The sequence below is a fragment of the Lissotriton helveticus genome, chromosome 2_2 (genome assembly GCF_964261635.1).
Source record: "Lissotriton helveticus chromosome 2_2, aLisHel1.1, whole genome shotgun sequence".
NCBI lineage: Eukaryota > Metazoa > Chordata > Amphibia > Caudata > Salamandridae > Lissotriton > Lissotriton helveticus.
The window spans coordinates 515,335,423-515,358,294 of record NC_136060.1 but is presented as its reverse complement, the minus strand read 5'-3'; the positions used below and the strand labels follow the sequence as shown (position 1 = coordinate 515,358,294).

The following is a 22,872-nucleotide window of genomic DNA, read 5'->3' as shown; positions in this document are numbered from 1 at the left end:
ATTAATTTGAAAGTAGGCAAATTGATTTTGAGAAAGTGCTATATTCCCTACTCAAACAATAGCATGTCTTATCATTCCATGATTTCTCACACTTTGCAAAGTAGGTAAATCTGTTCATGCAATTCTTAATTTAACATAGATACAGAGTATGTTCCTCATTGGCAACATACTTTAGTAGTTTCAGGTAGGCCACCACAACATCACTCAGCGCCACCACAGCATCAATCTTTGCAACCATTTAACAACAACTAGTTCAAATATATTCTCTCAATGTTTCAAGCTTTATTACAAATGTCAGAAAAATATGTTAATATTTCACTTCTGTTCTTGGATTTTCGTCACAATAAAATACAATGAACATAATCTTCACAAAAGTTATTTACAAAAGTTAAAACTATTGCTATTATAAATTACCAAAACTTTTATTTAAGTATTAATTATTAAAAAAAATGAAAAGCCATTGTTATTTGTAATATCAATACATCTAAGTCACGTAAATACAACACATATCGCATTACAAATGCTATAGGTGTCACATTTGCGAAAGTTGAAACTATTGGCATTGTAAATAACAAAGGTATTAATTTAGCTATTTTCAAAACCAACACATAAATAAAAACATTGTCATTTACAATACCAAAAGCTCAAAATTTCCTAATGCGAGACCTATTGCATTGCAAATGCTTGTTGTTTTTACTACCAAACCAGAGAAGGGGGGTGGACAGATTCCCGAGCTTTAATTAGTGTCCCTAGGGGCTTTGCTACGCCACTTGACTCTGGTAATGGCGTAACACAGAATGATGTCCAACTCCCCTGCACAATGTGAAGAGGGGCTCCTCAGTCTCCCATATATTCTGTGGCCTTCTGCTAATAAGGGGTCCAGAAGTATTCGAGTAACAAGAGCCCCTGCAGTCCTGGGGGGTTCGTGGGGGGAGTTCCTGTCCCCCCCCACTGTGCACGAGCAAACCTTAGAGCCCCCGACACGTTCCAGGCTTGGGGGGCCCCATTGTATGTACGTACTTTGCAAAAAGGGGATTGGGGGCGGGATCAAGTTTGATTACGCCACTGCCTGAAGATGTAGGGTCCCTGGACTCAGGTGGTTACGCTAGCCAGTCTCTTTGCCCTCAGGCTTTTGTGCAGGCAGGGGCCCACACCCACCCAGCCCTCCCACCCCCACTTGTTGCCCACAGCCTTGTCATTCCTCGGACGAGTCCATGGCTTGCGGTATCTGCAGAGCAGGTACCTACGCGAGCGTCGCCTGCACACTTGAGCCCGAGCACTGGGAAGTGTGGAGGGGAGGCCCTGCACCTTTAGTGGAGGGGGAGGAGAGTTCCAACGTTCCCTCCGACTTGATTTTGGCCCGCTTCAAACTGTTGAGCTGCAGGGCCAGTGTGTGCGGCTTATACTCTGATAACTACTTGCTGCACAGGTTACACATTATGAACAACTGTTGCAAAGAGGAGTGGAGGGTTAGAAAACAACGATAGCGCAATGAAGCTGCAGTCCACGCAGCGCTTTACAAAACCGTGAACAAATACAGGTTTAAAAAGGTATGGCGATGAGCGCTTACACAGTTGTCTCACAAAAATATCAGACATATGTTTTGCATACAAGTAATGCAACGTTCCTTTCACACATATATTAGATAAATCACAAATTTCAGCAGAGCTAAATTATCACACACCAGTTGCGCACATGAACAGCTGTACAATCTTTGTGTCCAGCATGGGCGTACAATTGCAGCATACGAGGTTTACTAAATAGGTACAAAACAAAGAAACGCCTTTGATACTAGCACTCCCGGCGCTGCTAATGGCATTGTAGCCTATCTGCCCGCTGCAAGTAGTGGGGAAAAAACCAGGGCCGTGACACAATGGGAGGTATCACCAGTAGCCGCTTAAAGCCCTACAGCCAAACCCCGTTTGTTGCATACTCGCGCAACACTTTAAGAAAATAAAAATTAAAAAAAACTTGTAAAAGTAACAGACAGAGGTCTAATTTTTTACAAACCCCAGACGATCAGCGCACCTCCGGCCAGTGTGTGTGTGTGTTTGTGACCGCCAATGTAAGAAGCAGTCTGGATGGGCCGTCCCAAAAAAAAAAACACTGGGCAGTAACAAAAAAAAACACAAAATCCAATCACAAGCCAGTAAACAAGACAGCAGCATGCCATCCTACGTCACAGGAAAGAAAGATGGCGTAGGCCTAATGGGCTGTCCTAAAATTGGACAGGGCGGTAACAAAAAAAAGCCTGATTTCCAATCACGCGCCAGCGTTTAAGATAAAAGATTACACAAGCCAATTGAAAACAAGGGCGTGGCTTAGTCTCCTTCTGAAATTGTATTGATTCCAAAAAGCCCTCGCAGAGCGAGCATCTCGTGCACACTGCAACGCCAGGAGAGACCTAAAAATGCATATTAAAATTCTCTTTTAAAAAATGATTAGTGATTTAGTACAAAACATTGTTGCAATGAATTCCCCCAAAATAATTATTTCAAATATAAAGTGCATTCTCTATGAAATTAAGTATTTACCGTTCCTGTTGTGTTTTCTGAACTCTCTGCACCGTTATGGAGGCTTGAAAGGCAATCCGCTAACCTCTAAAAGATGGCCACCCGAGCTGCAAATGAACAATGACTGAAAAAACGGCTACCTCCATGAGGCCAGTGCTGAAAAAACCTCGTACACGGTGCCCTTGGTGTCAGGCTGATTGCTGACTCGAAGCCCACGATGGCTTTACTGCGGGGTACCAAGAGGTTCCTGACCGCACCCAGGGGTAAAAAACGCTTGGGATATGTTGGCAAGATAGGTATATAATTATGATGAGCTGTTTAGCTGAAGGTTGGAGGAATAGGTTACTAAATGTGTTAATTGTACAGGTTGCGTATGCTTGTTTTAAAGTTGTTTCCTGATCGTCGCCCTGTTTTTTGCAGTGACACACAGTGGGTGACCCCTGAACTTTGAGTTGCCTCGTTTTATTAGACTGTAGACTTTCTTTAACGTTGTCTCGAAATTCTGTCTGCTGCACCAATTTAAAAGGAGTATCTTTAAAGAATGTACGATGTGCCTCTTTGAAATGGAATCGTTGTAACCAATTTTAAAGAGTTACAGAATGGTGAGGTAAGAGCTGGCACAGAGGGGACCAGCTTTGCTTAGGTCGTGGCTTTCATGCTGCTTTTTAGCTGTAAAAAGCTAAATGCAACAAACCAACTGCAAAGTAACGCCGCTCACACACTAATAAAAAAAACTGTGTTTGTTTGCTACGTGTGCCGGTGTGGTAGACTTGTTCGCTGCTCCTTTTGTTCCGTGTTCATTTGTTATGGATTTCTTTTTCTGCTTTTTCCTTCTTAATCAGTAACCACCACAAATGGCTTCGGAGCACCGTGTTTGTTTGTTATGTGAAAGTTTCATGCTCCAAACTACGCAGGTTATTTGTTCATTTATCTGCTTGCCATTTGGTTTTGCTTATTTTGGGGGCCTATTTTATAGGCCTGGGTGTAGTTTGTGGAGTTTTGCTACGCAGAACTCCACGAAGTTACAAAAAAACTCTGCGAACCGCAGTTTGTACTGGTATTCCTGCCGCTCGGGTAGAAATTCTACCTGGGAGACAGCGGAGAACAAGCATTGAAAATGCAATAGGTCTCGCAATAGAAAAGTTTAAGATTTTGGTGTGGTAAATGTAAATATTTTTTAATTTTTGTTTATGTTTTACAAATTATAAAAGTATTAATTTTGTTATTTGAAATGCCAATAGCTATACATTTAGCAAATGTTACATCTATGGCATTAGTAAAGGTACATGTTTAGTTTTCCCCTGTCTTACATGTATTGATCTGACAAATCACAATCTTTTAAAAATGTTATAAATAATACGTTTGCAATGCAATAGGGCTCGCATTAGTAAAGTTAGGGGTATTAGTATTGTAAATGACAAATTTTTTATTTATGTTTTTGTTTTGAAAATAACGAAATTAATAACTTTGTCATTTACAATGCCAATAGTGTTAACTTTTGCAAACGTGACACCTATAGCATTTGTAATGCAATATGTGTTGTATTTACATGACTTAGATGTATTAATATTAAAAATAACAATGGGTTGTATTTTTTCCAATATTTAATACTTAAATAAAAGTTATTGTCATTTCTAATTGCAATAGCTTAAACTTTTGCAAATAACTTTTTGGAAGATTATGTTTAGTGTATTTTATTGTGATGAAAATACAAGAACAGAAGTGAAATATTAACATTTTTTTGTGACATTTGTAATAAAGTTTGAAACATTGAGAGAACATATTTGAATCAGTTGTTGTTGAATGGTTGCACAGATTGATGCTGTGGTGGCTCTGAATGATGTTGTGGCGGCAACGAGTGATGCTGTGGCGTTCAGTGATGCTGTGGTAGCGCATAGTGGGTGAGGGATGGAGTGTGGGCGAGGGATGCAGTGTGGGGCGGGGGAGGGAAGGAGTGTGGGGCAGGGGAGGGATGGAGTGTGGGGCGGGGGAGGGATGGAGTGTGGGGCGGGGGAGGGATGGAGTGTGGGGCGGAGGAGGGATGGGGTGTGGGGCGGGGGAGGGATGGAGTGTGGGGCGGGGGAGGGATGGAGTGTGGGGCGGGGGAGGGATGGATGGAGTCGGGGGATGGATGGATGGAGTCGGGGGATGGATGGATGGATGGAGTGGGGGTATGGATGGATGGAGTGGGGGGATGGATGGATGGATGGATGGAGTGGGGGGATGGATGGATGGATGGAGTGAGATGGATGGATGGAGTGGGGGGGATGGATGGATGGAGTGATGGATGGATGGATGGATGGAGTGGGGTGGATGGATGGATGGGGTGGGATGGATGGATGGATGGATGGATGGAGTGGGGGGATGGATGGATGGAGTGAGATGGATGGATGGAGTGGGGGGATGGATGGATGGAGTGGGGGGATGGATGGATGGAGTGGGGGGATGGATGGATGGATGGATTGGGGGGATGGATGGATGGATGGAGTGGGGTGGATAGATGGATGGATAGAGTGGGATGGATGGATGGATGGGTGGAGTGGGATGGATGGATGGAGTGGGATGGATGGATGGATGGATGGATGGATGGAGTGGGATGGATGATGGATGGTTGGAGTGGGGGGATGGATGGATGGATGGAGTGGGGGGGTGGATGGATGGATGGAGTGGGGGGGGTGGATGGATGGATGGAGTGGGGGATGGATGGATGGAGTGGGATGGATAGATGGAGTGGGGGGATGGATGGATGGAGTGGGGGGATGGATGGATGGATGGATGGATAGAGTGGGGGGATGGATGGATAGAGTGGAGTGGGGGGATGGATGGATGGAGTGGGGGGATGGATGGATGGATGGATGGATAGAGTGGGGGGATGGATGGATAGAGTGGGGGGATGGATGGATGGAGTGGGGGGATGGATGGATGATGGATGGAGTGGGGGGTGGATGGATGGAGTGGGATGGATGGGTGGAGTGGGATGGATGGAGTGGGGGGGTGGATGAAATGGGGGGGATGGATGGATGGAGTGGGGGGGATGGATGGATGGATGGAGTGGGGGAGCCGAAGGCAAGAAAAAAACGAGTGCAATCAGGGGAGCAGAAGGCAAGAAAATGAGTGCCTTCAGAGGAGCAGAAGGCACGAAAAACGAGTACAATCAGAGGAGAAGAAGGCACAAAAAATAGAAGAAATGGAGAAGCATGGGGAGTGGGCAGGAAAGAGATGGGGGTGAGAGGATAAAGAGTTGGATAGAAGGACCAGGAGAAAAGGATGGAAGGTGGTGAAAGGAGGGTGGATGAGATAAGGGCGAGGATGTAGGTGGAAGAGACAGACTCAAAAGAGATGGGAGTGGAAAGAGACTATAGAGGAAAAGGAGGCTGGAGAGGAGAGGAGCAAGAAAGAGATCAGGGGGGAGGGGGCAGGGAGGCCAGAGGAGCTGTGAAGCATCCAGACTGTCCTGAAGAAAATAAGGTGCGAGGTCGAGGTGAGGCCAGAAAGAGATGAGAAGGGCGGATGGAGAGGGGAGAGAGGAGGTGAACATATGGCGGTGGGAACGGAAACATGCTAGAAATGACGAGCAGGGAGAGAATAAAACAGATGTGGGGAAGAGAAGGGGTTTACGCAGGAAGAGGGGAAGTAGGACGCTGCAAGGCGAGGAAAGAACATCGTAAGATGAGAAAGAGGGGTGGGGAGAACAGAAGGAGATGAGGACGGATAAGCATAGGGAGAGAAAATAAAGAAAATGAGGCAAGAGTGGAGAAGATAACGAGATACAGAAGAGACGATGGCGGAGGGGACGAAAACAATGAGATAAGGATGAGAGGATGGGAAGGAGGCTGGAGAAGTGAAGGGCATGGAGGGCGGGAGAAGGGTGAGGGAGCGAGCATAGGAAGGAGGAGGGAAAAAGATTCTGAGGGAATAGTGGAGGGGAGAAGAGAAAGGAGAAGCAGAGGGAAGAGAGACAAGAATGAAATGTGGATGCGTAAGAAGGGTAGGAAAGAAAGAGTGACGGGTGAGGACTCTAGGGTGGAATATTGTAAGAAATGGGAGGCAAAGAGAAGTGATGTGAAGAAAATGGATGAGAGAACATTATAAAAGAGAGTGCTGCTCTAGAGGGTACACGAGGAGAGTGAGGACAGGGCATGCAAAGAATGCACCTGAAGATGCTTACAGATGGTGAGAGGGAGCAAAGGGAGGGCTGGGGAAATAATGATGTGGAAGAAGTGAGGCGTAGCCAGAGATTGGGGGCGGGGGGGGGGTAGAGGAGTAGGTGCAATGGAATGGTGAGGGGAAGTGGCATAGCGGAAGGAGTGAAGGAGCACGAGAGACTGCGCAGAGAGGTCAAGAGAGTGACGTGTGTGGTGGTGTGCATCCGGAGGCACTGGGACAAAGGCAGTCAGAGAACAAGTGAAAAGAGACAGGCCACGTGGAGTAAGAGACAGCAAAGTGGAGAGGGTGGTCACAGGATTAGAAGCAGCCCAGGTAGAAATGTGGGGAAAGAAGTGAGCCGCGGAAGGACTGCATGGTGCACGCGGGAAGGAGGGGAGGAACAAGGGAGGGGAAGGACACCTTCGGGTAATGTTTGCGCTATATAAAAGCGCATTAAATAAATAAGTAAATGAAGTCCGCTTTAGGAATTGTAAAATTCCTGGAGTCCAGTTTGTTTTGCTCTCTGCCGTCAAGTATTTTCAGTAGAGCAAGGAGTACGATTACAAACATGAACATTACGAACCTCCTGGAAAGTAAAGATACTTGCTTTGGCTGCAATAAATGTGCTGGTTTGTAGAGAGGATTCCTGTAAACAACAAGCTCTTGGCATTGCTGTGATTAGGGGGGGGCGGAGAAATGCGGCTCGGGAGCAAATGGGGGGAGGGGGCAGGGAGGCCAGAGGAGCTGTGAAGCATCCAGACTGTCCTGAAGAAAATAAGGTGCGAGGTGAGGCCAGAAAGAGATGAGAAGGGCGGATGGAGAGGGGGGAGAGGAGGTGAACATATGGCGGTGGGGACGGAAACATGCTAGAAATGACGAGCAGGGAGAGAATACAAGCCTTTCACCGTAACACGGCTGGCAGGGGAGGGGGCGGAGAGGGGAGAGGTGCGACACGGCAGTAGGAGGAGGAGGGGGGAGGAGAGTAGGGGAGGCACGGCCTAGCGGCAGGCAGGCAGGGGAGGAGAGGAGGAGGGGGGAGGAGAGTAGGGGAGGCACGGCCTAGCGGCCGTGCAATCAAGTAGTGAGGGGGCGGAGCTGGGGGAGGCTGTGAGAGAGAGTAGGCAAGGCAGGCGGCTGGGGGCATGTGCACGCGCTTTTAAGCTCAATGCACATGCGCATTGAGCTTAAAAGTCACGGGCACTGCAAGGAATCGCCACGATTCCTTGCAAGTTAGATAAAGTCTGGATGAGCCCCTATAGTCTCGCTTGCTCGATGCGCATGCGCATCGACAGGCGAGACCTAAAAAACTCCGCTGCACATCGCAAAGCAGTTTTCTGCACTCCGCGAACGGAGCGAATTTCACTGTCCAGGCATAGTATTTTTGTGTTTAATTCGCTTATAAGAACATGTATGTGACATGCTTTTCTTATGTGATCATATAATGTACGCTGACTGCTGCAGTGGTGTTGTGATACAGTCCTTAGACCATAAGACTTGTAGTAAGACGTTCCATAGTCCAGAACTCCAATACCTCCTCTGACATTATGTGTTGAGGTGGCCAGATTATTATTCTTTTTGTGGTCCATTTGGCACAATTCATACATTTTTTTTGTTCTTTTTTTTCCACTGAGATTGTGGGACTGTTTCCAAATCGAAAATTCCCATCCCAGGGAGTTCACCCAGCCTTTCATCCTTTTGAAGTTGATGAATGCAGTGCCACTGCTTTTTTGTATTTTGCTAAATGAACCTTCTAGTAATGGCCTTTGAGCAAAGCGTGTGTTTGCTATGTGTTCCAGTGTGGATGGCATGTTCGCTGCTCCTTTTGTTCTGTGAATTTGAATCCAGGATTTGTTTGCTGTTAAATCCGCCTTCTCTGGTCCCATCGACAATTACTCGTTCTGCCTTCTATACACACTGCTACACCTGCGTCTCTATTCCCAATAGTAATTCTAAATTCTTAATCCATTAGGCATTACCGCAGCTACATCTCTCTTCCCATTGGGAATTACTAATTCGAACTCCTATAGCCACTGCTGCTAGCTATTTCTCTAATGCCAATAATATTTCCCCATTCTTACTCCTCTAAACAATGCTGCAGCTGCTTCTCTTTTAAACCCACTTGTAATTCCTCATTCTAACTCCTCTAAGCAGTGCTACAGCTGCGTCTGTTCCCACTGGTAATTCATCATTCTTAGCCCTGTAGCCAGTGCTGCTACAGGCTTCTCTGGTGCCAATACTCAGTTATCATTCTAACTCCTCTACACAGTGCTGCAGCTGCTTCTCTGCTCTCATCTATAACTCCTCATTCTACATCCTCCCATCAATAATTCCTCATTCTCACTACTCTAACCAGTGTTCCTAACTGCTTCTCTTATGCAGTCGATAATTCCTCCTTTATCTAATTTATCATGTTTTATATAGCACTGGCTAGATCCGGAGGTATCCGAGCGCTTTACATAAGGTACCGCAAGTTGCAAGGTACGAGTTTAAATACCTTATATAATAATTACATGGAAACGACCAGTACAGTCAAGGTACAGTAAAATAAGACAGTTGAACGGAAATTAATAGGGGAAGTGGGAAAATCAAAAGGTGGTAGAGAAAGTAGAGGGGGACACAAGTAGTGTTATGTGAGAGGGCGCGGGGATACGAGGGGATGGAGAAAAGGCAAATCAGAAAGAGGGAGAAACGTTTGAGGATCGTCAGGGGGGACGGGGGAAAAGGGGAAAGGACACAGGTTCAACAAGATGGCGGGTCTGGGCCCGGAGGAATCGGCGGAGAACAGCAACAAAATGGCGGGCAGGGCAAAAGATTTAAAGTCATAAAGTCCATGAAAGTGACCCAAGGAGCGTGAATAAAAGTGCAAAAAAAAAAGTCAAGGGGGGAGGGGTACCTAGTTCCAAATACAAAGGCGGGGAGGAAGGGAGAGGAGGCATGCAGGCTCAGGTCCACTGGGGCATCGGTGTAGACAGTCTGCCGGTCGTGACTCCCACGCCCCCATACCTGGAAAAAGTTCTCTAGGGTCTCAGGAGTAGGGGATGAGGTGGAGCATATCCAGGTAGACAGCCAGCATGGGGAGGTGGCAGAGAGGACTGGCAGGCAGCTGTTGGAGACAAAGCTGCACCAATACTCGCCCCATTATCATTCAGCAGCGGCGACTCGATCCGAGGCAGTAAGCAGAGGGAGAGAACAGAAGCAAGACGAGGACTGTCTTTCCCCGATGTCCAGCTGGGTAGGAAACAGCCGCGGAATAATCCAGACCGGTCTCCTCAATAGCCGAACCAAGCGGCTTCACTGGGCATCAACCAAGACGTCATGTGAAGAGGGGAGGTCACGCCTTAGAGCAATCCAACACCATCTGGAGCCAAAGCTGCGCCGACGCTGGATAATCACCAGGACAACGGTAAGCTCCGAGTGAGGCGGAAGAGTCGGAAAGAGAGGCATCAGCAGTGCGGTAATCCATGCCCCAGTGCCCAGCGGGTAGGAGACGGCACAATTGCCGATCCAAGCGGCTCCACCGGGCATCGGCCAAGTCTTCTCCATGTCCGCTGCACGGTTACCGGAGGAAAAACAGGAAAAAAAGGGGTTAACGGTCTGGCGCGGCAAACACTGACCGGGAGCTCCTCACTGGGCGGCCATCTTGGATGTCATGGTAAATACTCTACACATTGCTGGTACCTGCTTCTCTGCCCTCAACGGTAATTCCTCATTCTAAATCCTCTACAATACTGCAGCTGATGCTGTAGCCCCAAAGGTAATTCCTTATTCTAAGTCGTCTGTACTGTGCTGCAGCTATATCTCTATTCATACATCCACTATACACTATATATAACACATAAATAAAACATTGTCATTTGCAGTGGCAATCGCTCTGACTAAAAAATGCTAGATCTATTGCATTGTAAATGCTTGTTTAAGTCAGCAAGCATAACAGGAACACATTGTTCGTCGGGTTATTCTTTTTGAGGCACATCGTGGGTTATTCTTTATCAGACACACTGTGGGGTTATTCTTTATCAAGCCTATTTTTGTGGGGTTATTCTTCATCAAGCACATTGTTTGTGTGGTTGTTCTGTGTTAGGCACATTGTTTGTGGGGTTATTCTTTATCAAGGCATTGTTCGTGTGGTTATTCTGTGTTAGGCACATTGTTTGTGGGGTTATTCTTTATCAAGGCATTGTTTGTGGGGTTATTCTTTATCAAGCACATTGTTCTTGGGGTTATTTATTAGGCACATTGTTCGTGGGGTTCTTCTTCCGGAGACTAAAATAATTTCTTTGCATAATTGCACGGACATAACCACCTTCAATCAAGAAGATGATCTTCTGACAGAAAAATGAGTAGAGGATACCCTAAAAGAGTAGTAAAAAAATTAAGATGACAGCTGTCAATACCAACCGGGACAACCTATTAGAAAAGGTGAAAAAACCCACCCGGAGCAAGCCAGTATGTTGTAACCAACTTCAATACAGCCTTGCATCATATAAAAATGGCTAATACTAAAAAAACTGGCACATATTAAACTCAAACAGACTGGATGTGGAAAAACCTCTTTTCTTGTTAAAGACGTGCAAATTTACGAGATATCATTGTCCACACTAGACCCAGTGTCATAAAACCGACTAATACACAGCGTCCAGGTGTACTACCCCAGGTCACAGGACATACAAGATGTGGCTCATGTGATGTATGTCACCTAACTGAGAACAGGAAAAGTGTAGATGTGAGCTTACATTCTCCGTGGGAACCGAGGACACATACAAACTGTAACTCAGAACACGTTACTTACCTCGTCACATGCCCCTGTCGAAAACAATATTTAGGCATGACCACGCGAAAGGTTAAAACACGCATCATGGAGCATAGAAGCACCATTAATTTGATTTGATTAATTTGATTTAGCGATTTGTATCGTGCGCGTATGCCCGAAGGCGTCTTGGCGCTGGATTTGGCAGTACTTACTAGTAGGCAGGACGGAATGATGCTCCTGTAAGATTCCAGCAAGATCAGTTGGAAAAAAGACATGTTTTTAGTAGACTTCTAAAGGACATGACTGACGTTCTGATTTTTTATCGATATTGGCAGGCTGTTCCAGATTTTCGCTGTCCCCAATAGGAAGCTTCTGCCTCCCCAGCGAACCTTCTTATACTTGGGTGTTTGTAGCAGTTTTGACTGAGATGATCTTAGATTTCTGGCTGGTACTTACCAATTCCAGTGCGATCTCAAATATAATGGTTCTTTACCCTGAAGTGCTTTATAAGCTTGACATTGTGACTTAAATTTGATTTGATTCTTTTTTCCACTGGGAGCCAGTGGAGGGCTCTCAATCTATGAGAGATTGATTCATATTTGGGGATGTTTAGTATTAATTTGGCGGCAGCATTCTGCATTCGCTGCAGTTTTAGTAGGTATCGGGATTGTATCCCCACATAGAGGGCATTGCCATAGTCCAGTCGGACAGAACCAAGGTTGTTACAAGTGTCTTTAATGCATCCTGGGGAATGAAAGAACGGATCTTCCTGATCATCTTTAAAATACCCCAGAAGGTGAACGAAAACTTGTTAATTTGATAGTCGAATGTCAGTCTGTCATCAAAGATCACACGTAGGTTCTTTGGACTGGCGTTGGGCAATCGCCCAAATTGGCCGGCCACCATCTCGGCGACCAGAAGGAAAAGTTGAAGCCCAACAGCAGGACTTTTTCGCTGTTCAATTTCAAGCTGTTGGCTGCATCCAGGTATTTACTGGAGACATGCAGTTGTTAAAACGATTGGCTTACTCCTCCACGTTATTTAAGACCGATACAACCACCTGGGTGTTGTCAGCATAGGAGACTACCGAAAAAGGTGTCAGAAGACAAATACTAAACTAACAAAACACTACTTGGAAAAACACCACACAGAAAATGACATAGCATGGACCGTATTGGATAAACCGAGATTTTATTCATACTCGGTTGACAAAAAGAGAGAACGCTTGTTAAGAGAACAGAAATGGGTATATAGACTCGAGTCATGTTAATGGGTTAAATGATGACATCCCATGGAACACCCTCAACCGATAGGAACACCTAACCTCGAAACATTGGGCCCGTAATAACTACTCTGGTGAGCTATAGAGCACTAGATCTCGGGTTATAGTGTTTAGAGTGAGGGTTTCTCCCTATAGACACTGGAAACTACTGAGTAAAAAACGTGTGTGTTTACCCTACACCCCATGGCTCCTGTACCCCATTAGACATTTCTTGCACATGAAATGCGCCGAATAGTGCAATCACGGCTATACAACCAGTATTTATTTCCATATGTTTCTTCTGGTCAATACCACGTCATTCAGTTCGTTTTTGAGATGTGACTTTCAAATACCAGCATTGTTAGAGGTCACGGTTGGGCCCCAGCGTATATACTTGCTTAATGGTAATGTATAAAGTTTCCCCCTGACCATGACCGGAAAAAAGTGCTGGGTCTCCTGCTGCTTAGCAACGTGGTGACGTGATCCAGCCACGCAACGTGGCGTACGTCACATGACCGGCAGTCCTACCGCTATGAGAGACACCTTAGACTGTCGTCCCGCTACCTTCACGGCAGTAACTGGACAACGGGTCCGGCAAAGCACCACCCTTAATGAACTAAGGAGTTGTAGGGGTGGGTACTCAGCGGGATGGAATAATGACTTGGAGCCACTCGCTCCATGAGCCAGACGGGCCCCGCAGGGATTAATCACAGATCTACGTGCAGTGCCTTTGATTGCATATTGCACTATATGTAATCCTATTTACCACATCTAGGCTATCAGATATGCTGCAGCATATCTATACTAGCGTGGGGGCGAGATGATTAGGTAACCTTATCAACTAGCAGCTCCAGCTGCTTCGGGCCATGACTTTCAGGCTGTTGTACAACATGGAGTTCCCTAGCCACAGTACAAAACCCTACAAGGTCTAGGAATCTCGGCGCACAGACTTATCGATACAGACCTCTTGGGGCCCTACAGGCCAAAACTATGTCTCATGTTACTGCTGAACCCTTCTTCTCCATATTTTTATTCTCCCCCAGAGTTTGACTACAGGGTGTCTCTCCCATTTACTCACCAGTTTTAGCATGATCACAAATAAAATCGCTGAGTTGGGCTTTTAGTTGTGCAGTATGTGTGGGCGCTACGAGAGCGTTATGGTCTTCTGTCCTACTAAGAACGAGTTTCCTGAAAATATTTAGGGGGGGAATTTCCCCCAGGTTGGATGATATGTTTTTCTAGGGACATTTGAAGGCTTGCATAACCAATTAGGTCTGCAACGATACAGAGGTGGAACATACGTGCTGCATAGTGTTTGATAGTTATGTATGGATACTTGGAGAGTTCGAGGCTGGTAACCAACGCATAGGTTATTGACTTCACTCTCTTTGTGTCTTCTCCACAGATTAAAGGATGCGAGTTACTCATGGTGACCCTCCCTCTGGAAACTACTGGTTCCAGGGATACCAAACTCCGGGCAGAGAGGGAAATAAGTTATTGGGATCAGAAAGGTCATGAGGAATGCACGTGTGACCCAACGTTGTGGGCACGTGAAACAAGGCAGAAATATGTTGACACTTTGGCAGTAAGGAGAGGTGTAGGAGCTCTTAATCCTTTCCTATCTCCACCATCCTTCAGGTTCTAAGCTCTAGTCGGTGGGTCCAGGAATAAATTGTTGAGCGGAGACACCACCGTACTAGTTTTAACCTTCACTGCACTTTTTTTTGGTGATCCCAGAAAAGAAAATACAAATACATCTGTTCATTATTTATTCCATGTTTGTATTGTCTTCCCCTCCCTTTGCTCCACCCCAGACGTTGGTCTGCGTAGGGGTGTATTGAAGCAACCCCAATGATGAAGCATGTCACAATATTGTGAGTGAGGGCAGTATTTCTTCACTGAGCATGTGCCACTTTCTTAATATCTCTCGCTACTCCTCCTTGTGTGTTGCGGTTGTGATTGGGGGGGCCGGAGTAGTGAGAATTTGCATTTCCCCCCTTCCTTTTGTGTGACAAAATACAATTCAAAACCACTTAGCATAATTACACTACACATAATACCACTCAGCACAACTTCATTCAACTCCACATAACACTCTACTCAATACCACATAAATGTAACCCACTTAAAACCAATCTATAGCACATAGCAACATCCACATAAATACACTCCACAACATGCCACATAATCCCAATCAGCATAAGTTCACTCAGCGCCACACAGTTCCACGCCACTCAAATCAGCTCTACACTTTTCCACTACACACCACATAATTCAACAAGGAAACACAATGCAAATCAACAGCAAAATTCCATAACACCCCACATACATACATACAGTCCACACCAGATAATTCCACATCACACCACAAAATTCAACAGCATTCCATAAATTAAACTCCACTACATAACACTCCACAACCCAAAATACCATACCACATAATTGCTCTCCAAGCAACACAATCCAGCTACACACAATTCCTGTACACTGAGCACCACATAATTCTAACCACATAATTCCACGGCACACCATATCACATAATTCCACTACACACCACATACACCTAATTCCACTACACACCACATACACCTACTCAGACACACAAGTACAAAACATTTACAATGCCAATAGCTCCAACTCTCGCGAATGCGAGACCTGTTGCAAATGCTTGCTTAATGTTTTTTTTGGGACTCTGCTGAGACAGTCCAAGATGGCTAGAAACACTTGCTTGATGAAGTGTTGGCAGCCAATCTGCTCTCTGCATGATATCAGGAGGATTTGCACAAGGGCCGCGTCCTTAGATATACAAATGTGTTTTTATTTAATAACTCCAGAACTACTGAAAAGATTTACACCAAATAAAAAGGGCGCTTTCTGGACCAACAGTTACCTTTCTGCCAAACTTGGTGTAATTCCATTCAGCTGTTAGGGCTTTAGTTGCCTCTAAAATCTCTATTGTAATTAATGTGGGAAATGCACTTCCCCTCCCCCCTTGGTGGATCCCCCCGAAACTTTCCATGCACAACTAGAATCACCAGCGCACCTTTTTTTAGTGCGCAAAAGTTCATTAAGATTTGTCAAATGGTGCCAAAGATCTAGGCCAGTCAAAAACCAGTTTTCTTATGGAAACGAAGTCCTGACTATACCTACCTACTTGCGACCGCTATTACTCATTTGTGAATCAGTTGTTGCTGGATTCAGTTTTTCCTTGTGAAGTTTTCGTGGAATGCTGTGTCCAACGCTTCTTTGGTCTGCAAGTTGTAGTCTTGTAGGAGGACCTCTGCTACTTGTGTGGTAACGAGTGCCGATGACATAGCCCGTGCTTGGCGGTAGTTTTAGAGGGCAGGCGCCTCGTCCGGTCGAGCTTGGTTGGCTGCTTGGTGTTTGAGAGCATGATGCCGAGCTTCGGTTCCACGCTGGTTGGGAACCCTTAAAGTTTACATTAAAGGCTGGGTTCCTGGTTTTTGTTGGACAGCTGACCTGCTGCAACTCGTCCACCGTCCAGGCTAGTTAATCAGTTCGGAGGTTAAAGAAAGGACTGTTCCTGGCTGGGTTTCTTACGGTTATGGAATGTTGAATTAGACCTTTTGAGTCTTGGTGATCTCCCCAAAAAAACCGCAAAAATACCTCTCTAGATCATCACAGTTGCTCCAGTGCTTAATTCTTGATGTTAAATCTGTTGAGAAGGACAAACTATTTGGAAACCCAAACAATTTGCAGTTATGTGAATAATCAAATATTAGAAAATCACAGTTTCTTTTGTCAGAAGAAATATTTAAAAAGCACACAATTACATAAGAAAAGCACATTAATATAACAATTGAAAACCATCTCCAGAGGAGAGCAAGTTTGAGCCAGCTTGAAAGGTCTGGTTCACCGTTCCTTAAATGTTTTGCAGTAGAACTAGGGGGTGGAACTGTCTTTAATCGTTCCCGATATCACGGTATGGGAGCCGTCTGAGGCTGAAGCCGGAATCACTGGTACCCCGGTACTTGTTCTTAAAAGAAGGGGCCTGTGTATGGCTCAAGAGGGTCTGTGTGTGTTCAGATGCTCGTCTGAATTTCTCTGTAGGTATTGAAACTAGCCTTGAGACCGTTCCAGTTGTGCAACCAGCCTCATGAAATACAACCAATCCTACAGATGTACATACATACATAGGCTTTGGGTCCGCCCTCTTGATCCACTGGCCTGTTCAGTTGTCATTCACATTTTACTTCTGCCCACCTCATGATACAGATGGGGTCATGGGTCAGTATATTTCATTCATTGCATGTCTTGCATTTTCACAGATCTCATTTGCACTAAGGCACTAACGTTGCATGGTGTGGTAGGCCAATAGTTTATTTTGCCTATTAATTTTTCTTTCCGTTATTTTCTTTCTTTTTAAATTTGAATTTAGTTATTTATCAGGTCTTCGGATTACAGTAACTGAAAACCTATAGCTCTTTTTATTTATGCAACAGAAATTACTATGCCTATTCTAAGTACACATGCCTGCTAGGGAGGACCCAGGCTGTTCACAGTAAAACAAAATACAATGTGATTTTTTAAATAAAACAATATATATATATCGCAAGAATATGTTGGCATGTTTTTCTTTTTGTGGCGTATACTTTCAATGAAAAAGGTACAAATTTGTCCATTGCACCCGTTTGACAAGGCCAAAGCTGTTGGTTTTCCAGCTCTTGTTTGTTTTTACTTATAGGGGGCATTGTTTGCTCCAGGGGAAGGTGTTGGATGGAAGTAGACTGGTTGGTGCAATGGATGTGCCTGGAACAGTTCTGGCTTTCTGATAAATTGATGGATTTGGTGGTAGTTGGCAGATGGTCTTCTGCAGGACCGGCCCCTGAGTATTTTCACGTCCTATAATGTGCTCTGTTCTGTGATATTTGGTAGCAGGAAATAGGCATCTTTGAGGACAAGGTTTCAAGGTCCTCGATGGACAGTAGTTTATAATTGTTGAGTGGCACTTGGAGAAGGTTATTTTGAGATGTGTGATGCTGCCTCTAGCCCTGGCTGTATGGCTGTACACCGGATTGTTGAACTATCTAAGGATACATTTACTGAATATCGTTTGGGTTTCTTTCCAGTTCTCAGTTACATTTTAACAGTTTTCTACAGAAATCCTGTGTTTCTCTGGTTTAAATGGAAGACCACGAGGTAAATTGAGCTAGGTGGCAGCAGCACTACTGACCTTAAATGTGACCCTGATTTCTAAGGCAATCAGGAGCTGGGCCTTTGATGGATGGCCGGTTCGCACAGGTAGACGTTGCATGTTGTGACAACTCTTGTACTCTACTTAGGGACGTTTCTTCTTCCTGTAAGACTTGTTTCTGTATTTAATACACATGTGTGGTCTGACAATTTGTAAACTCGCCCACATTCCTAATTTTTCATAGATCAAAACACAGGACCAGTCAGCGATGATGGAGATGATGGTGATGGTGGAGGCTACTACAACCTGGATTTGGAGGTTGCTGAAGATGACTATGACCACACATCGGAGCCGGCCAGCAATCCGCTGGAAGATCCAGGTGAGTGCTCAGGGCCTATAAGCCTGCTTGCTGGACTGTTGACGGGTGCACGCCTCCTGGTCGCTCCATTGCACCATGAGTTTCTTCTCACACTGATTGTATACAAAGGGGCATTATTCATTGCCCAGCTGTCCCGTGATCCTGTTTTATATGAAATGACATGAGCAGGTAATCCTATTTTGCGTATTTGTTTTTCTTTGATTTAGTTCTGCTTCTTTTTTTTAACCATATTTTAGGTTTTGAAATGCACAGGTGATGACACTACCGTACATATTGCTTGAGTATCTTGTCAAAGCATAAAAAGGATAGGAAAGCATAAAACAGAAGTCATTTTCATGGACAATATTGTATATTTGATCGACCTCAAGAAAGCAACTATCTGCATCAACAACAGATTGAGTAACAGCTGGTGGCGCATAGTCTGGCATGGTGTCTATTCTTGGGGATCTGAAGCACTAACGTCATCTTTTTTTAGGGAAGGACATATCACAGAATCCAAAATGACGGAGGGTCGCAGGGAGAATTGCGGGATTTCCTTTTAGCATCTGGTATGTTTTCACATGAGTACCAGGCGATAGACAAAACCTTCATAGATTATTAACTCGGTTGTGGCTGACCGCTCAGAGCTCTGCCGTTATATGGTCTAAACCTTTCCCCACCACATGTTAATCTGAGGGGCTGTTGGCAATTTCACATTTGGGCTATCGATAGCCTTGCCAAAAGCAGTAGGTGGGAATTTAGTTTCCTGTTGGACCGCTCAAAGGGGTTCATGGTATTCTCGCCTGTTCGTTCTATTTGTTCTAAGGTATTTTCCAAGATTTCAGTTTTCATTGCAACAGTGTACAAGAGGGCACTCTTGGATGCAACCATCTGCTCTGCCTTCCCATTTGAGACATTGCAAATTGATTTTGATGTAGCTGATGGACTGTTAGCTGTGAAACCTGTGTATACCTCTCTTCTGACAGCGTGTTTCTCTGTGAAACCTTTGTATACCTGTCTTCCGAAGACGTGTTGGCTATGAAACCTTTGTATACCTCTCCTCTGAAGACGTGTTGGCTGTGAAGCCTTTGTATACCTGTCTTCTGAAGACGTGTATACCTCTCCTCTGAAGACGTGTTAGCTGTGAAACCTTTGTATACCTCTCCTCTGAAGACGTGTTAGCTGTGAAACCTTTGTATACCTCTCCTCTGAAGACGTGTTGGCTGTGAAGCCTTTGTATACCTGTCTTCTGAAGACGTGTATACCTCTCCTCTGAAGACGTGTTAGCTGTGAAACCTTTGTATACCTCTCCTCTGAAGACGTGTTCGCTGTGAAACCTTTGTAGACCTGTCTTCTGAACACATGTTGGCTGTGAAACCTTTGCATACCTGTCTCCTGAACACGTGTTCGCTACAGAATGTGGTAGTCAGACTGTTCCATCTTCTCATTACACTTTGCAGCAGCTGGCCAGAGACTCTCAGCCATGCAGGCCCTCTTCTGATTTGTTGATGAGTCCTAAAGTTTAAACAGCCTTTCACTAGTGCTTATCTAGACAGCTTCTTCACAGCAGTGGTAAAAGATTTCACATATATATATATATATATATATATATATATATATATATATATATATATATATATATATATATTTTTTTTTTTCTCTTTCCAGCATGGTGGCTCTCTAAAACCACCTTACTGATGGATGGACACCAGTCAGACTAGTGATATGCTTATTAGTAATGATCCAAATACAGTACTATGTTCCATGAAGAGTTGCCTCATTGAGATGTGTGGGAGTAGTATTTTAGGCAAAATTACATCCCCACACACCTTTCTTGCCTCTTCTTGTAGCCTCTAGAAAATAACCACCTCTGCATGGGGATGCAGGTGCCTCCGAAGGGTCATCAGAACATGGTTTGTGACTCACGTTGACTATTCCTGCCTTTGAGCCTTGCGAGGACCTTAGATAAGGTATTTCTATTGAGCAAACCTAATCAGAAGGCAGTGGAGCGCTGTACATGGCAAAGAACAGCATAAAGTCAACAAGTAAGGGGAGAAGGAGTTTAGTTAATGCCATTTAGTGATTGTGATGTAGTGTTCTCTAAAGAGGTGAGTCTTCGACTCTTCCTAAATTGGAGAAGCATGGGGATGGTACTGATTAATACAGGGGTTTTGTTTCAGGTCCTGGTGCATAGATTGAAAAAGGCTTGCTGTCTTGTTTTTTATTTTACAGTTCTAAGTCTGCAGTCTGATGGTGTGCTGACTGCTGGTGTGCTGAGATCCACCATTGATGGTGAGTTTCTGTGCAGGACGAGCGAGGGTGCAGTTAGCGATCGCTTTGTAAATGTTGCAGCTGGTTTTGAAGATGCTCTAGTCCGGCAAGGAGAGCCAGTGGACTTCCTTCTAGATGGGGAGTGGTGTGATCTCGTTTCTTCAGGCCCTAGATGAGACGTGCGGAGGTTCGTAATGTGCCCTAGAAGGGCGCTATTATTGATTCTGGGATGCCAGAGAGCAATGCATTACCATGATTGAAATTTGAGTGTATGAGGGCTTGAGCAGCAGTTCTATAGACAGGTTCTGGGAGAAATGGGTTGTCTTACTTCTGGAGAGACTGCTGGTACCAGGCATTCTTAGTTTCTTTGGCAACGGGTTCCTTGAAGGTGAGGCTGGTGTCCAGGGTGAATCCAAGTTACTTGGCAGTCAGTAAAAGTTGTGTTCGAAGCCGCCAAGATTCATGTCATTGAGCCAGATTTGAACTGCAACTTGTTTATTTTACCTGCAAATAACAGGAATCTGTTGCGGTTGGAATGAGCTTCAGGCTGTGGATCCAGGTCTGGATGATGCGCCAGCAGGGTTTGAGGACTCTGATTTCTGAAATGGAGGAGACTTTCAAGTAGAGTTGTGTATCATTGGCATGTTCTAGATCTTGATGCTGTTATCTATGAGTAGAGCACTCAGTGACTGTGACAGGAGATGGCGTGGAGCCCAAGAAAACTCCACAGGCGATGGGGATCTTTTGTGACCTGGAGGTGCCATTTAAAGACACTGGAGCTGCTTGGAAATGTGGGGCATTGCCAATGAATCCCATTCGAGACTCCCGGTTGCACATAAGGGTGGGATGGTCAGCCATGTTGATAGCAGCTGCGAGGTCCATCAATATCAAAAGGCTCATGTCCTCATCTGTGGTCCAGAGGGCATTGTATATGATGTATAAAGTGGCGGCTTCTACGCTGCAGCAGGATCTGAAGCCAGCCTGGTAGCCGTGCAGGAAATGTTCGCATTGATGTGGTCTTAAAGTTGAAAATACACTGCTTTTTTCACGAAATTGCTGATTAACGGCAGGTGAGTGATGGGCCAGTAGTTGGTGTGAAAATCACTCCAGTGCAGGTTTCTTTAGGGCAGACAGGATCGGGTCTATCTTGAGAGTTTCTGGTAAGATTCTTTGAGTGAGGGAGGCATTGACAATGGTGAGTATCGTTGAGAGAGCGCCCTCGAAGAGAACTTTGATGAAGGACAATGGTAAGACATCATCATCATCATAAGATATGACTTTGAGGGAGTCAGTGTATCGGGAAATCTGGGAGAGATATGGCTTTGAAGCTGACTTTTGTTAGATTCTACGGGAAGTAAGGGTGTGAGAATGGAAGCAGGATGGTGTTGTCAATGTGCTGTTGGATTTACTGTATTTTGTTTCTTACTGAAAAAGAGGTGATGGCATTGCACTTTTCTGAGGATTGAACAATAGGTGGGTGTGGCAGGAGTTGATGCAGTGCTGGACTGTCTTGAACAACGCTCTGCTTCTGTTGGTGGCTTCATTGATGGTGTTGGTGTAATGCTTTGCTTTGACTGATGTAATGAGCGGTGAGTGCGCCGAGCAGAGGGACCTTAGTATCGGGAGTTCTATTTTTCTTCTTTCCTGTCTGCGGATGAATTGTTTGTCTGCAAGGCTGACAAGCTGAATGCTTGACTTGCACTTGTGTGTTGCAGTTGCGACATGGATGTTCACAAAGATTTCCCAAAAATTGTTGAATGCATTTTGAAGGGTGTTTGCATCTGAGGTGGAGTTAATGGGGTGAGAGATGAGTTCAGGTATTAGGTTGTTTGATCCTAAGGTCTTTGAAAACTCTGAAGGTTTGGTCTTCTCTTTAGTATTGACCTTAGTATGTTATTCGTTGCAGCCCAGGGATGTGGGTGGTTTGCATTGTATTATTTGTGATGTTGTGAAGACCATGTCGGGTATGTAGCCTTTGGACTGTGTGGTTGCATAACATGCTGTACCATATTGCATGCATCAGTGAGGTTGTATTATTTGTTTTAGCTTGTGCTTTCTTGGAGGCTGAAGCCACCAAAGAGTGTTGTGTAGGCATGTTGGATGGACGAAGTGGTGAGATCTCAAAATAAATCAAGTAAGTGCTTGTTCTGCCCGGGAGGCTTGTACATGAGATGGAAGGTGTATACTGAGTTGCAGAGAATGGGAAATGGCCAGTCAGCAGCTCCAATTTTGAACATTTTCCTAGAAGTGGCTTAATGACTTCTAAGCGTACTTATTTTACGTTGTCTAGTACACGGACATCACCCTAAACTCCAGAGAGACTCTATAGTTCATTCATTAAAGCTATCCAGTTAAAACAAAGCTTCTGGTACAGGAATGTCCTCTATGTCGTAACACGATTGAGTAACCACTGCCATG

General features: G+C 45.0%; 1 protein-coding gene across 6 annotated transcripts in view; it reads left to right on the top strand.

Moving 5' to 3' along the window:
- LOC144821594 (uncharacterized) overlaps positions 1-22,872 on the top strand; it is a 185,833-nt gene that overhangs the window by 55,833 nt on the left and 107,128 nt on the right. For all 6 annotated transcript variants that reach the window (XM_078678819.1, XM_078678816.1, XM_078678814.1 and 3 more), the window contains exon 3: positions 18,070-18,204. In XM_078678819.1, coding sequence (XP_078534945.1) covers positions 18,070-18,204 — 135 coding nt within the window. The remainder of the gene's footprint in view (positions 1-18,069; positions 18,205-22,872) is intronic.